The 14,684-nt window shown below is 28.1% G+C and overlaps 1 protein-coding gene across 4 annotated transcripts in view; it reads right to left on the minus strand.

Annotated features, from left to right (window-relative positions):
• Nucleotides 1-399: 399 nt before the first annotated feature.
• Nucleotides 400-14,684, minus strand: part of LOC129909069 (transient receptor potential cation channel subfamily A member 1) — a 67,058-nt gene continuing 52,773 nt past the window's right edge. For all 4 annotated transcript variants that reach the window (XM_055986015.1, XM_055986014.1, XM_055986016.1 and 1 more), the window contains 7 exons: nt 14,104-14,321; nt 13,699-14,038; nt 13,514-13,630; nt 1,393-1,555; nt 1,201-1,313; nt 969-1,128; nt 400-903 (listed from right to left, as the gene is read on the minus strand). In XM_055986015.1, coding sequence (XP_055841990.1) covers nt 614-903; nt 969-1,128; nt 1,201-1,313; nt 1,393-1,555; nt 13,514-13,630; nt 13,699-14,038; nt 14,104-14,321 — 1,401 coding nt within the window. In that variant the 3' untranslated portion in view covers nt 400-613. The remainder of the gene's footprint in view (nt 904-968; nt 1,129-1,200; nt 1,314-1,392; nt 1,556-13,513; nt 13,631-13,698; nt 14,039-14,103; nt 14,322-14,684) is intronic.

Raw genomic sequence — 14,684 nt, forward strand, 5'->3', positions numbered from 1 at the left:
AAATTGTAAATTGTAAATTGTAAATTGTAAATTGTAAATTGTAAATTGTAAATTGTAAATTGTAAATTGTAAATTGTAAATTGTAAATTGTAAATTGTAAATTGTAAATTGTAAATTGTAAATTGTAAATTGTAAATTGTAAATTGTAAATTGTAAATTGTAAATTATAAATTGTAAATTGTAAAAAATTATAATGCAATAAAAACCCATAATTAAAACATTGTACAACAAATATATGACTTTTTATTTTTCAATACATAATAGTTTTTGTTTTTTTTTTTTATACTCAGGAATAGATTAATTGTGAATATAACTTTTCTGACTTTCTTTAAAGGTCCTTAAATTTCATTTCACTTTCTTTATTTCGCCTGTTTAACATTCCTTATATAAAATGTTGAATTATATTTTATTGTTTTTATTTATAGTTTTTGTTTTGTATAAATCTCAGCACAGAGGAGTTCTAAAATTGCCATCAAATTGACAGATTGGTATATTTTTTAAAGCTATTTAATTAGTAAAACACAAACAAATTTGATTTGTTGAAAATAAAGGAATGTTGATCCTAGATTATTTTTAATAAATTATGTGTTAGGATAAGTTCAAAAAAATCATTTTAAGAACTCTTATTGAAACTCAATGCTGCTCTCAGCTTCTTTCTTATCCTTGGAGATGTCCATCTTGAATGAGCAGATTGATAGGTTAAAGCTCTTGTATTTGATGGATAAACACCTTCATCAACGTCATCAGCTTCGGTCTTGATTTCCATTTTTTGGACTATCAAACGAAGGAGTTGGTGTTGTTGCTCAAGGACTCGACTTATGTCACGAAGTTTATGTCTTTGCCTTTCCAATTCGGTATTGACGATATCTTCACTGTTGTCAAAAGCAAGGGAATCAAATGTTGCTAAAAAAGGATGAAGTTTTTAAATATTTTTTTTTTTTTTTTTTTTGAAAATTATATCAACTTACTATCTTCATTGAAAGGATTACAAAACCATTTCCTTAAAACAAAATCCAAGAAACCCAATTTACATTTTGTATCATTTGGATATTCAATAAGTTCCATTTTGAGAATTTTTTGCAACCACATTTGGGGTAGTTTTCTTTCTAATTCGGTATGAAGGACTACCTGAAATCGGAAAAAAAATGTCCTTTTATGATTTCTATGCATCCTTTAGGGGTGTGTAAAATCGAATCTTACTTGCATAGCTAGACGTTTCAATTGTGCATTGCGACGAACCGATTCAATATCACCAACGGCCAAACCGATGAGGAGGTTCATTAGAAGAACTGGCATAAGGACCATAAACACACCTGCGAAAAAAAAAAAGAAAACAAAATGCGAAATAGGGTCAGGGTAAATATATAGAGAAAATATCCAGGTATTACTTACTTAGGATAAGGAATGATGTGATGGGAACCTTCAATTGATCATTATAAAATGTGTTAACGTAGGTACCAACAAAATCCAATTCACCCAACATCATAGAGAATGTTCGTAACAAGGACATGGGAATATTTGAAAATGAAAGATGATTCGGCTGAGGGTCCATTATCTGAAAGGATAATAAAAATAAAAAAAACATTAATTTATGTCCTTGAAAATCAATATTTTCTTATTTTTAATATTTTTGTTTAGTTTTTTTTTTTTTTTTTTTAAGTCTACAATGCGTTTTGAAAGGCAAACATAAAGCTGAGAACATTGTGTCGGTGCCCCTCTTTCGTACGAAAAAGTGCCCCGGAGACCCCAACTGATGCCAGGGCCCCATGAGAATAAATGTGTAGTAAAGAAATCTGTTCATAATTAATAAAATACATATAACTTAAAGAGAGCTTAAAGAGACTTTAATTTTGATGTCTCATTTGATGAATTTGGAGGAAATTTTTTAAAATGTTTTTTTTTTTTGGCAAGGGGTACCCCTTGAATTTTTTTCGAAAATCTGAAAAAAATAAATTTGTACTTTTTTAACCAAAATGCATAGGCCTTTTCACTGTGAATTCATATATGTAGATAAATCAAAACGTTTTCCTAGACTTTGGTCAAAACGTATCGGCTTCGGAATGTAATAAAAAGCATTTTTTAATCAACTTATGCATTTATAAATATTTATTTATTTTTTTTTTTCTTTGATATTATTTCAAGCAAAAGGGGACAAAATTTACTATTTTATTTTTTCTTTACAAATCATATTGTCAATATTTTTACATGACAGCCTATAAGAAATTTTATATCATCTGAAAACTTATTATTTTTGCTATCAATATTGACCTCAATCATGTTTGTACGACATGTAGAAAAAAAGTTGGAATTTTTTAAAAGCAATAAATGCCCGGCCCGCTATAAAATCTATGCAATAGTTTAAAAAATTATTTATGAATGAAAATTTCACAGACTTGTGCCTGCAAAATTATGCAAATTTATCAAACATTTTTGGTGATCACTTTACACAGACAAAAAATTTTATTTGATCACATTTGACTGACACAAATATAACTATCACCAATCACCAAAAAATGTTACTTGAATAATCTTAGCGACCAACAAATTATACATCAGGGCCCCCAAAAAAAAAAAAGTTGGTCGTATACGTACTTTTTTATTTGTTTTTATTTTCTATATCAAAGGGGTCTCCAAATATCAAAGCAGCCCCAAAATCTAGTCTTGCCCGGGGCGCCGGGGCCCGGCAACTCAACGTACACCTCTGGGTAAGTTATTTTCTATATTTTCTAATCCAGTAAATAAATTAGTTAGCTTGGAATTAATAAAAAAGTAGTTTTTGCAAAGAATTTTAAGAAATTGGCCCACAGTTTGGCACTTGAGCGTTGTTAAATTGTTTCTAGGTTCATCATTGCACACTCCCCCAAATTTACAGATAGATTGTCACTTTACCAAAATGTTAAATAACACTGATGGCCAACAGTTTTTAACTTTTAAAAATTTTCCAGAAATATTTATAACTTATTCACTTAGATTGTACTACAATTTGTTAACAATTTTTTGAAATAAGAAATTTATGTGGATGTCATTAAACATGTTTTGACTCATTTAATCGAAGTTGTTTATCAGAAGTTGTTAAACAAGTTCGAACTACTATTAGCAACTAAATTCTGAAGCAAGCTTAATACAAGTTACAAGCTGTATAGAAAAGTAGTACCTACGAGATTTTAATTTACAGAAGCTGTTGTGTTAGTTGGGCAGCCAAGTTCTCTAGCAACTTTGGCACAACACCCTTATTTACAGAAAACAACTCAGGCCATTATCGATCCCTCTCTAACTTCCATACCAAAGATGCCAGAAATTTCAAACTCGCTCCATTATTTGTTGAGCTGGTCAAAATCAAACTAGTTACAAAATTTGGAGTACTTACGATGAGAAGTTTTTGAGATATAGGGCTTAAAAATCGCGAAAACCGTAACTGACTTTCAAAATTGTAAAGAACGTCCCGCTATCGTATAGAAACTTGTAAAAGGGAAAAAATCGAAAATTTGTAATACCTACGTGTTAATCAATTTTATCTATGGGATAAAAGCAAACGGCTAATGTTTTTTTTGTGATAGGTACCCTTTACCTAATTTACTTAAAACAATGCTACAAAGAATACTTCATCTCCATTTACAACGACACAATTTTGCATTACTTTTTCTCATTTTTAAAAATTTTTTGAAATTAAAAAAATTAAATTAAATTAAAAGAAACGGTCACGTTTATTATCTCGACACCATTTTATAAATTTGTTGTTGTTGTTTTGTTGTTGCTGTTGCTGTGTTGCTGCTGCTGTTGCTGTGTTTTGCTGTGACGACAGCTGTTCCCCGTGTGGGAACATTACGATATGCTGGGGTGAGAGTAAACCGCCAAGCATAGAACAATGCCGGGTACGTACCGCTGAACATTGTGGGTCAAGGGACTGGACTTGCTTGCTTTGCAGGGGTTTGAAACAGATCAGAACCCCCCAGATGAACGATGTGATATATGTACTGATGAATATTCAGCATCGCTTTGGGTGATGCACAATTTAGGGATGTGACCAACCTTGGTAGTGAGAGATAATCGACCGTCAATATAAAAAGATTTCTACTATACTTGTAACATATTGCTTGCGAAAAAAAATCTACGAATTCTAACAAAAGTGCAAACTACCATATATTTTTGTGGTTGAATTATTTTAACATATTCCTGGTTTGTGTCTGATATACACTTGGTTTTATTTTTTTCTCAAACCTTTTGTACCTACAAAAAAGATTGTTATGGTTTTTTTTTTTCCTATGGGATGGTTTGTTTTTTACTGGGCCAGCGGAAACAAGTGGCAGTTTACATTTGAATTAAAAAGTAGATATTTTTTCATCATTCTAATAAAGTATAGCTGGTGATTATTAATTTAACGAAAGGAATATAAATAAATTGCACGACTGGGGTCACACGTACTTGCTCTTATGCTTAAAGTAACAATAGTGTTAAAGCTTTTTATTCAAGAAATTTAAAATTTCATAAGTAGTATAAAAAAATTAAATCTGTTTTTATAATTAATTAAACTCCGTTTTAAATTATCTTAAAAAAACAAAAAAAAATATGCCATTTTATTTCTTGTATAAAAAGGTATTTTTAGAAAAAAATTTTCGAAAATTGTAGGAGCCGTTTTTTTAAAAAATAATTTTTTATATATAAAAATTTTTTAACATTTAAAAAAAAAAAGTTGGTATGCCATTTTGAAGAAATAATTAATTTACACATAAAAACTAAATTTCAAAATTTTTCATTGATCCGTTTTCAAAAAATTGATTTTTCAAAAAAAAATTTTGAAATATTTAAAAAAAAAAACCAAAAATGCGTTTTTTCATTTCATTTAAATCGGGTTAATTTTGTACGAGATATTCAGAAACGAAAAAAACCGTTCTATGACAGGTACCGGTACAAAAAATATTTTTTTTATTTCAAAAGTTGGCTCTTATGTGTTGTACTACACACAAAAATTTTAATCAAAATCGTTAGAGCCGTTTTTGAAAAAAATTAACTTTTCTATTTCCGTTATATGACAGGTACCGTTAGTTTTGGTCATAAAAAAAAAATTTCAATTTCCCCTCTAGGGAATCACCAAAAACTGCTAACTACCAAGTTTGAAGAAAATCACTTCACTCGTTTAGGCTGCAGCTCCAGATAGAGACAGACACACAGACAGACAGACAGACAGAATTGCCAGACCCACTTTTTTGGCATTCTCCATCATCGTAATGTCATGTAAAATTGTTATCTCGAGTTCGATTTTTTTTACGAATCCTAAACTTGCCCTATAGTACCTATATCGCAAGTAAAAAATGATTGTAGTGTTTGCATATACATAATTATAAATTCACGTTTGTATACAATAAATTAAATAGTTAGAAAGGCAAGGTATATACCTACATTTTCTATTTTTTTTTTTATTTCTATTAGCAAAAATCCGATTCTATGCTAAATATTTTTTTGTTAATTATTTTTGTAGATTTTTATAAGAGGAATTTGCATTCAATTTCCGAAATACGAAATATTGAAAAAGTCTCAATTAAATTTATTGATCATTTTGGAAAAACTAAGTTAAGGATTTTTATCATTATTAGTTCTTATCAATTAACTGCAACTTTTTGACAAGGGCTTGTAATATATTGAATTCTACCTGTACATACTAAATAATCCTTTTTGAAAGTCGTTACAAAATAGGAAGTCTTTGGCATTCTGGAATTTACACTAATGGTCTTATAATGACGTATTTTTATTTATATATTAAGTTTAAGCCCTAACTACATTGGCCACTTTACAAAAGTGAAAATATTTTTTTTTCTCGCTAGCGCAATTTGTTTGTGAAAAAGAGTATAAGAATTGTTTTTTAGACAAAAAATAAGCTTTCTGTATCATTTTTGTAATTTTTCCATTTCGGGAAATCTCACAAAATCATTTGAAAATTTTGAAAACAAAACTTAAGGATTGAAACAGAGTTACTTTTTTGTTTTTTGTTTTTTTTTTTTTTAAGAAATTATTTTTTAGGTGCATACATATTTATTTTTTTATTTCAAAGTAAAAATGTACATACCTATGCATTGTATTTTTTTTTTACTTTTATAGTAATAGTTACTTCAAGCTGTTAAGAAAAAAAAAAAATTGTATGTCATCCAAAATAATTAATTAATTGACACATGTGGCCAAATTTTCCAAAAATTTTATGGATCGATTTTTGTAAAATTAATTTTTCAGAAAAAAGTTATGAATTTTTTAAATCCAAAAATGTATTTTTCGAAAATTAAACTTATTTTTAAAACGCTTTTGTATAGAAAAAATCGTTAAAATTGGTTGAATCGCTTAAGAGATAGTCAGAATTCAGAAATAATAATTTTAACTTAACACCGTGCAGGTGCACCAAATGGCGCAAGATATTAAACGCTTTAGCAAAGGGTAAAAAACATTATTTATTTACTAAATCAAGAAGCAGACTGGGTTTTAACTTAATAAATTAATAAAATGACTTAAGCATTTTACTAAATCCTTTTAAATTTTGCGCCACCCATTTAGCAATTTTCCTTCTATAATACTTTACAGAAGCAACAATAGCATCTGTAAAATGTTATAGAATCAAAATTGTTTATCGGGCAATAATCTTAAATTTAATTAGTAGTAACCTATTTTGGTGTCTTTTTTTTTAAATTTAAAATAATGTCAATGAAAACATAAATTTTCTTGTATCAAAATTTATTTTGATACATTTTATTTTTATATTAAAAAAATATTAAAATTTATATTAAAATATTTTAAAATTTATATTAAAAAAAAAAAAAACAAAGTTTTTAAAATATAAAAAAAAGAAAATTTCGAATAAAAAAGAACATTGTAGGTATGTACCATCCAATTTATTTTCGATCATAATATTTATTATTTTTGATCATAATAAAATTAATAAATTTTGGCTTTGATTAAAATTTGATACAAATAGCGTACTAATATTTTTCTTTAGTTTACATTTACCAATTTTATATACAAAAGTTTTCAAAATTCAACCTACTTACTTGTAGGGTTGTAAAAAATCATTTTTTTTTTCAAATAAAAAAATTTGTATAAAGAAATTTTCAGCATTAAAAAAAAAAAATAATTTAAAAGTGTGCATTAAATATTTTTTTTTAATACATATTCTTTGGATTTCTTACTCAGCCAAAATTGTAAGAAAAATCAACGAATATTAAAACAAAAATATTCAAAATATTTTGCTTTGATAAACATGTTTTTGTAAATAAAAATTGCAAATTAAAATTTTTCAATAGCTTTATTTTTTCTTTAAATAACATTACTTTTGATTCAACGAACAAATAATTTGCAGCGTTGCAATTCCACACCTCTAATCTCAAACAACAAAAAGTGTAAAAAAAAGTGATCATCATCACCACATCATTTTATTTCACCTCCTCTTTTCGTTTCAGTTTAATTTTAGCAACAAAAAAGTCTACAATAATTGGCATTGAAGATTGAATAAACATTGGAGAATTAATAAACAAATCTACACACTGAAAGCAGAAAATAAAAATTTCACTTTTCCAACATCGAAAGGGTTTAATAAGAAGATATTGTTTATTTAAAACACAAACCAAAATAATGTCTCGATAACTATAACAACCATCTTTATATATTTCAACTAAACCTTATAATTCGTAGATTTTTTTTCAATTACATTTAAATTCAAACTATTATTAAGACTAATGTTAATTGGCGGTCCGAATGTCTCTCATTCAAATGGTTGGTCACATCCCTTAAATTGTGACGCCAATGATTTAAAGAATTTGATATTGATAATGAGTGAATTGATACTGGTATGATGACTCCGATAGTTATGGTATAATTCTAGTTTATAATGTGTCTTTAATGATGTTCTAAGGGGTACTGATCACACCCTGGAAATTCTGATGATATGCTTAGTGCTGTATTCAAGTTGAAAAAGTCCTTTCGAGGCAATTTATGAAATCGAATTGTGTTATTCGAAGATGTAAAAATATAAAATAATGTCGAGACATCGGCGGCGACCGCATTTTTTGTTTGAAAAATTTAAATGTTTTATATTTTATTTTGTATCTTGTAGGTAAATAATTATGTACTAATAGCAGATTGTGAATTTGATAAAATTGCACAAAGTAGCACAGTGGCCCGTTTTGCCTTTTTTGGTTGCAAAAACCATATCTTCTAAAAACTAAAGGAATAAAGATATCGTCACAATTTTATTTAACTTGGAGGAAATTTCCAAAGCTGTGAAAATGGTGAGTTTCAAAAATAAAAAATTTCAAGTAAAAAATTATCATGCGTAAGAAAAAATGAATAGCCTTTAAAAATTAATATCTAGAGGAACGAAAATAGATGTCAACATTTTTTTAAAGCAGTTAGGTACATAGAATAGCATTTCTTCAAAAATGTATGACCTAAGAGAGAAATTGTCAATAACATGAGTAAAGGCATACTAACGTAAGAGTTTTCTTAAATGATCGCTAAGTGATATCAACTTTGTAGATAGAGCGGATCGATAGATTTTTTTTCTATGAAAATACACATGAACCAAAAAATGAAGTTATTTTAATCCACAACACACAAAACAAAGAACTAGTATTTTCCAAGATAATCCAGTCAAATAAGGATTTAACCTCGGAATGAATGTTAGTAGAAATTTTTTTTGCTCAATATCTTCCTTTTGCCATTCTATAACATAACTAAAAAGTCTAGAAAAATCTCATGTCCGCTTGTCGCGATTTCAAGGTCAAATCGCGAAATGGAGATTTTCAAAATTAGCAAAAATAGGCTATGGTATTATATACACATATGATACATGATTTCAAGGTATTTTTTAATGCTGATCCCAAAAAATCTAAAATCAAGGCAATCTGACGTCTCTGAAAAAAGTTATACCTGTTTTTCATCTTTCAACCCATATTATTATAATAGTTGCTAACTTACTACCGAAAAACCCTTAAAAGTAATTGTAGCGGAATCATATTTTGCATGAGGGTTTTCATATCCATTATCATTAAGAATCAAAACAATGCAATGCAAAAAAACATTTATATCTATGACAAAATATTATTTTTTGAGAAAAGGGGAAATTTTGGGATGTGCACTAAAAAACATCCTGGTACAATCTTGGAATTAGTGCTAATAGGCTAATTTTTTTGTTTCTATCTTTGTTTGGATATTCTATAACTTATGTCAAAAATCTAAAAAAATCTCATGACCGCAAGTTCTTATTTTCCAGGTTAAACTAAGTTAGGTGCAGATTTAAAAAAAATAATAAGAAAATTTTAGATTCTTATATGTATACCAACATAACCCATATCATTTCAAGGTATTTTTTAACGCTGATTTCAACAAAACCCACAAACAAATCAATATGACCATCCCTGAAAAGTAATGTACCTTATTCATGTTGATCTGACACAAATATCTGAAGAGTAGTTTTTCAATTTTTTCAAATCTGCACCTTATCTTCAAACCAAGAAAATTAGGACTTGCGGACATGAGATTTTTTTAGATTTTTGAAGGTAGTTAAAGAATATCCAGACAAAGATTAAAATGAAAAAATTAGCCTTCTATTAGCACTTATTCCTAAGATGGACAAGAATCTTCTTTAGTGCATATCCTAAAATTTGCCCCTCCATAAAAAAATACCATTATTTCGTAGGTAGGTATATATATTTTTTGTAATGGATTGTTTTGATTTTTAATAATGATGGATTCTAAAATCTTCATGCAAAATTTTGTTCATCTACCATAACTTTTAAGGGTTTTTCGGCAGTAAGTTTGCAACTGTTATAATAATATGAGTTGACAGATGAAAAACAGGTATAACTTTTTCCAGAGACGTCAGATTGTCTTGATTTTAGATTTTTTGGAATCAGCATTAAAAAATACCTTGAAATCATGTATCATATGTGTATATAATACCATAGCCTATTTTTGCTAATTTTGAAAATCTCCATTTCGCGATTTGACCTTGAAAACGTGACAAGCGGACATGAGATTTTTCTAGACTTTTGAGTTATGTTATAGAATGGTAAAAGGAAGATATTGAGCAAAAAAAATTTCTACTAACATTCATTCCTAGATTTACCCCTTTTTTTCTCCTTATTTTACTGTATTAAGATTTTATTTTCAAAAATTTATTTTTTATTTCAAAAATTACTGTCCTCATCAAATAAAATCTTTTCTCTAGGCTCTAGCTCAGTTAGATGCAAAATGACGCAACCGAGTTTTTGGATTTTTGTTAAGAAACATATAAGGAAATAAGGAATCTTTTGAGTTTGGTTTAATGTTCTTTAAATCTAAAATTTTAAGTCGAAAAAGTGTGCAAAAAGTGGTGTTTCAAGAAACATTAAATCACAACAAAAACATTACTGCTAAAAAAGAGCCAAGTTCTCCTATGTTGAAATTATGCTGACACAAAAAAAGTACCTACTGAGATATAAAAGTGTACCGCAAGTTCTAAAATTCGGTATCAATAAAATTTTGGTCGTACTCTTGACAATTTTTTACTTGCGATATAGGTACTATAAAAAGGGCCCTAAGAATTTGGTCACTAATTATCGTCCCATAGCCAAACTGTCCGTTATTCCAAAACTTTTTGAATCCTTAGTATGTGACACTCTTTCCTTTAATTGTTCCTCTGTTTTATGTGAAAATCAACATGGATTTGTGAAGAAAAAATCGACGATAACAAACTTACTAGAGTTTTCAACATTTTGCATTGATGCTTTTGAGAAAAAGCAACAAGTTGATTGCATATTTACTGATTTCAGTAAGGCATTCGACAAACTAAGCCATGAAGTTCTTTTGAAAAAAGCTAACAAGAATTGGACTAAATGAGAACTTTCTTTCATGGATATCTTCATACCTTGTAGACAGGTATTACTGCGTACTGTTTAAAAATGACTGTTCTGAGAACTTTAGAGTAAATTCTGGTGTACCTCAAGGAAGTCACCTAGGCCCATTGCTCTTTGTGTTATTTATAAATGACCTTCCTTCTGTTTTCCAAAACTCAAAAACTTTATTTTATGCTGACGACGTGAAAATATTTCGAACAATAAATTCCTTATCCGATTGTAAGCTCTTGCAAGAAGATTTAAAAAGATTTTGGGAATGGTGTTGCACAAATCGCCTTATATTAAATATTGACAAGTGTAAATCAATGAGCTTTACACGAAAGCAAAATTTAATTGCTTATAACTATGAGATAAATTCGTCGCAATTATGTAAATTATCAAATTTTTCTGACCTAGGAATCAATTTAGATCCGAAACTAACTTTTACTGATCTTTGTAACCACATTATTAAAAGAGCCAATGTAACACTTGGCTTCATCAAAAGATTTGCGCGGGAGTTCGAGGATCCATATGTTTTGAAGGTTCTATATATTTCATTTGTAAGGCCAATTCTTGAATACGGATGTATAGTGTGGGCACCTTACTATATGATTCATATAAACAGGATTGAAAGTGTTCAGAGAAGGTTCATGAGATTTTCGTTGCGTTTTCTTTCATGGTCCTATAGAATTGTCCTACCTCCATACTCGGATAGACTTAAACTTATTAATTTACCATCACTTTCAGTTCACAGAGAGTATTTGCAATTATGTTTTATAATTGGGATAATAAGAGGCTCAATATCTTCTTCAGTGTTGGATCGACTGAATTTTAATGTTGGGCGTGCTGGTTTAAGAAATAGGTTACCAATTTGTGTAGTTTTTAGTAGATCTAACTATGGCGTCAATAGCTCTATGAATCAACTAATTAATATTTTTAACAAAAACTTTCATATAATCGATTCTATTAATGATAATGTTAAATCCCATAAATTCAAAAATAGCTTCTTTAATCAATTTAATTAATTTACCAGAATGTTGTTTTTTCTGTTGTTATTTATATTAGTTTATTTAGTTTCAATGTTAATATATGTATATTTTATTGTGATTAATTGACAATTATTACTCATATATTGAGTTTAAGTTTAATGATTCCATTGTTAGTATTTAAGCTTATTTCTAATGTTAGCATTAACATATTAAATAAATAAAATAAAAAATAAAAATAAAAGTTATGCATTCGTACAAAAAAAAAAGTTGAGATAACATTTTTCCATGACATTACGATGGTAGACAATGCCAAAAAAGTGGGTCCCGGAAGTCCGTCTGTCTGTCTGTCAGTCTGTCTGTCTGTCTGTCTGTATAAGGAGCTACAGCCTAAACGGATGGACCGATTAATGTCAAACTTGGTATGTAGCGTTATTTGGCGACTCTCCAGAGGGGTTTTTGGAATTAATTTTTTTGGACCAAAAATAACGGTACTTGTCATATACCGATTTTAGTAAAATTGAAATATCTCGAAAACGGCTTTAACGATTTTGTTTAAAAAAATTCAAATGTTAGTTTTAAGCTTAGGTCTATCTTTCAATGAAAAAAAATTTTTTTTTGAGAATCATTATTAACGGTACCTGCCATAGAACCGTTTTTTTCAAATCCGATTATCTCCGAAACTGCTTATTCGATTTCAACGAAACTTTTTGTGAAGAAGCATTTATATAATTTAAATATAAGCCAAAAATAAGATTTTGAAAAAAATAATTTTTGGATTTTTAAAAAAAATTTGAAAATTTTATTTTGAAAAATCAAATTTTCGAAAACGGGACATTGAATTTTTTTGAAATTTTGGTTTTAGATGTTGATTAGTGATTTCTAAAGAATGGTATACCAATTTTATTTTAAAACTTTTTTTCCAAAAAATTATTTATAAAAAATTAGTTTTTTAAAAAACGGCTCTAACGATTTTGAAAATTTTTTTTCTAAAAATGCATCTTAATATATCAATCAAAACTGCATACTTGTTTTGGAGGGCAATTTAATTTCAGATTTTATTTTATTTTTTTTTTTTTTTAAACGAATTTTATTTTTTTTTCCAAATTTCTATATAAAAAGTCTTAAAAATGTAAGCAACTTTAACTCTAAGAGCAAGTTCGTGCGACCCAGTCGTGCATTTTATTTTAATTACCTGTCGTTTTTAAAGTTATAACGAAGAAAAAAATAACAAAAATAATACAAAATTATTAAACGCTTTATACATTTTTGGAGTTGAGGTCACTTGAACTCATATTGAATTATGTTTTTAAAGTTATTTCAAAAATCGCGGTTACAGGGGGTGTCTGTCTTAAATTATCAAATTTTAAATATTTGCATTTGTATAAACTACCACCTCTACCATTCTACAAAATTTCAAGATACTACGATAATCAGAAGTGCTCTATAATAATTGAGGAAAATTGGGTGAAAATGGGAGGTTAGCACGCCCCCTGAATTGAAAATTTCAAATTTTCGATTTCATCCTTTGTATACACTACAAGTCAAATCACCGTGTACAATTTCAAATTTCTACGATAGCGGGAAGTTTTCAATAGTTTTTTGAAGCCCTATATTTCAGAAACTACTGATTGTAAAAAGCTGAAATTTAGGTAGATATTTAATTATATAACTTACTTTTGACAAAAGAATATAAAAAGCCAATCCAAATGCAATAATCAGGATAGAAAACACCATTAGCACTTTGATGAGAGTCTGTAGAATTTCAAGAAACATAACTACGTATATCCCCACCTAGAATACATACAAATCAATTAGAAAAAATAATTTTATTTATTATTATTTATAAATATAAATATTACTTGATCAAAACGTTGCAAAAACAACAACAATCGAAACCATGACAAAAACACAGCAATTGATGCTGCTGAATAGTGTATATTTGTTATTCGACCATGATTAATAAATACTGGCACCACCATTATCAAAGTTGATATGTACAATACCCATGATATGAGATTAACAATTTCCAGGATATAATGTAATCTTTGTTGATACATTTGTAATATTTCCCTAAGCGAATTCAATGTAATGTATGCCACAATAGCAATGGCACAAACTACTATTCCTGTAGTTCGTTGAATACGTTCAACTTCATGACTTGCATAAATGCTCGACCAAAAGGATGAATTTGTTTCCAATCTAATAAAAATAAGTTAGTATTAAAAAAATAAATTATAAAAAAAAATTATTTTTAAATAAATTACCCTGTCATCAACTTTGGATTCGTTACAATTGTTTCGTTGCTTAATGTTATGTTGTTCATCATCATTGACGAATAAATTGTTACAAAAAGTAGAAATATCGAGTAAAAGAGCAAATTAGCTACATGGAAATACTTGCCATAGGAATTCCATTTCATTTGCAAATACTTTTGACTAAGCGGATGAGCTAGCAATTCTACGCGACCATGATTGACCATTGTCTAGAATGGTGGAAGTTATTTTAGTTTAAAGGAACAAATAATAACTCTTTTAAATTGTTGCAAGAATTTAAAGCTTTGACATGTAACATTAAAAAAGTAAACACACATACATAGTTAAAAAATAAACAAATAAGACGATTAATAAAAATAAAAAATATAAACAGAAGGTACATAATGTAGCTAATTTTCATATTTGATTTTAGTGATAATGCCAGAATTAAAAATGCGGGCACACATATAAAATCAACGAAATTATATATTATTTTATAAATACTCACATGTACACAAAACATATATAAAAACTTCATAATTATAAGCATCTTGCAACACTGAATAGTAAAAAAAAACTTAGGAACAAGTTGA

This window comes from Episyrphus balteatus, chromosome 2 (assembly GCF_945859705.1).
Source record: "Episyrphus balteatus chromosome 2, idEpiBalt1.1, whole genome shotgun sequence".
NCBI lineage: Eukaryota > Metazoa > Arthropoda > Insecta > Diptera > Syrphidae > Episyrphus > Episyrphus balteatus.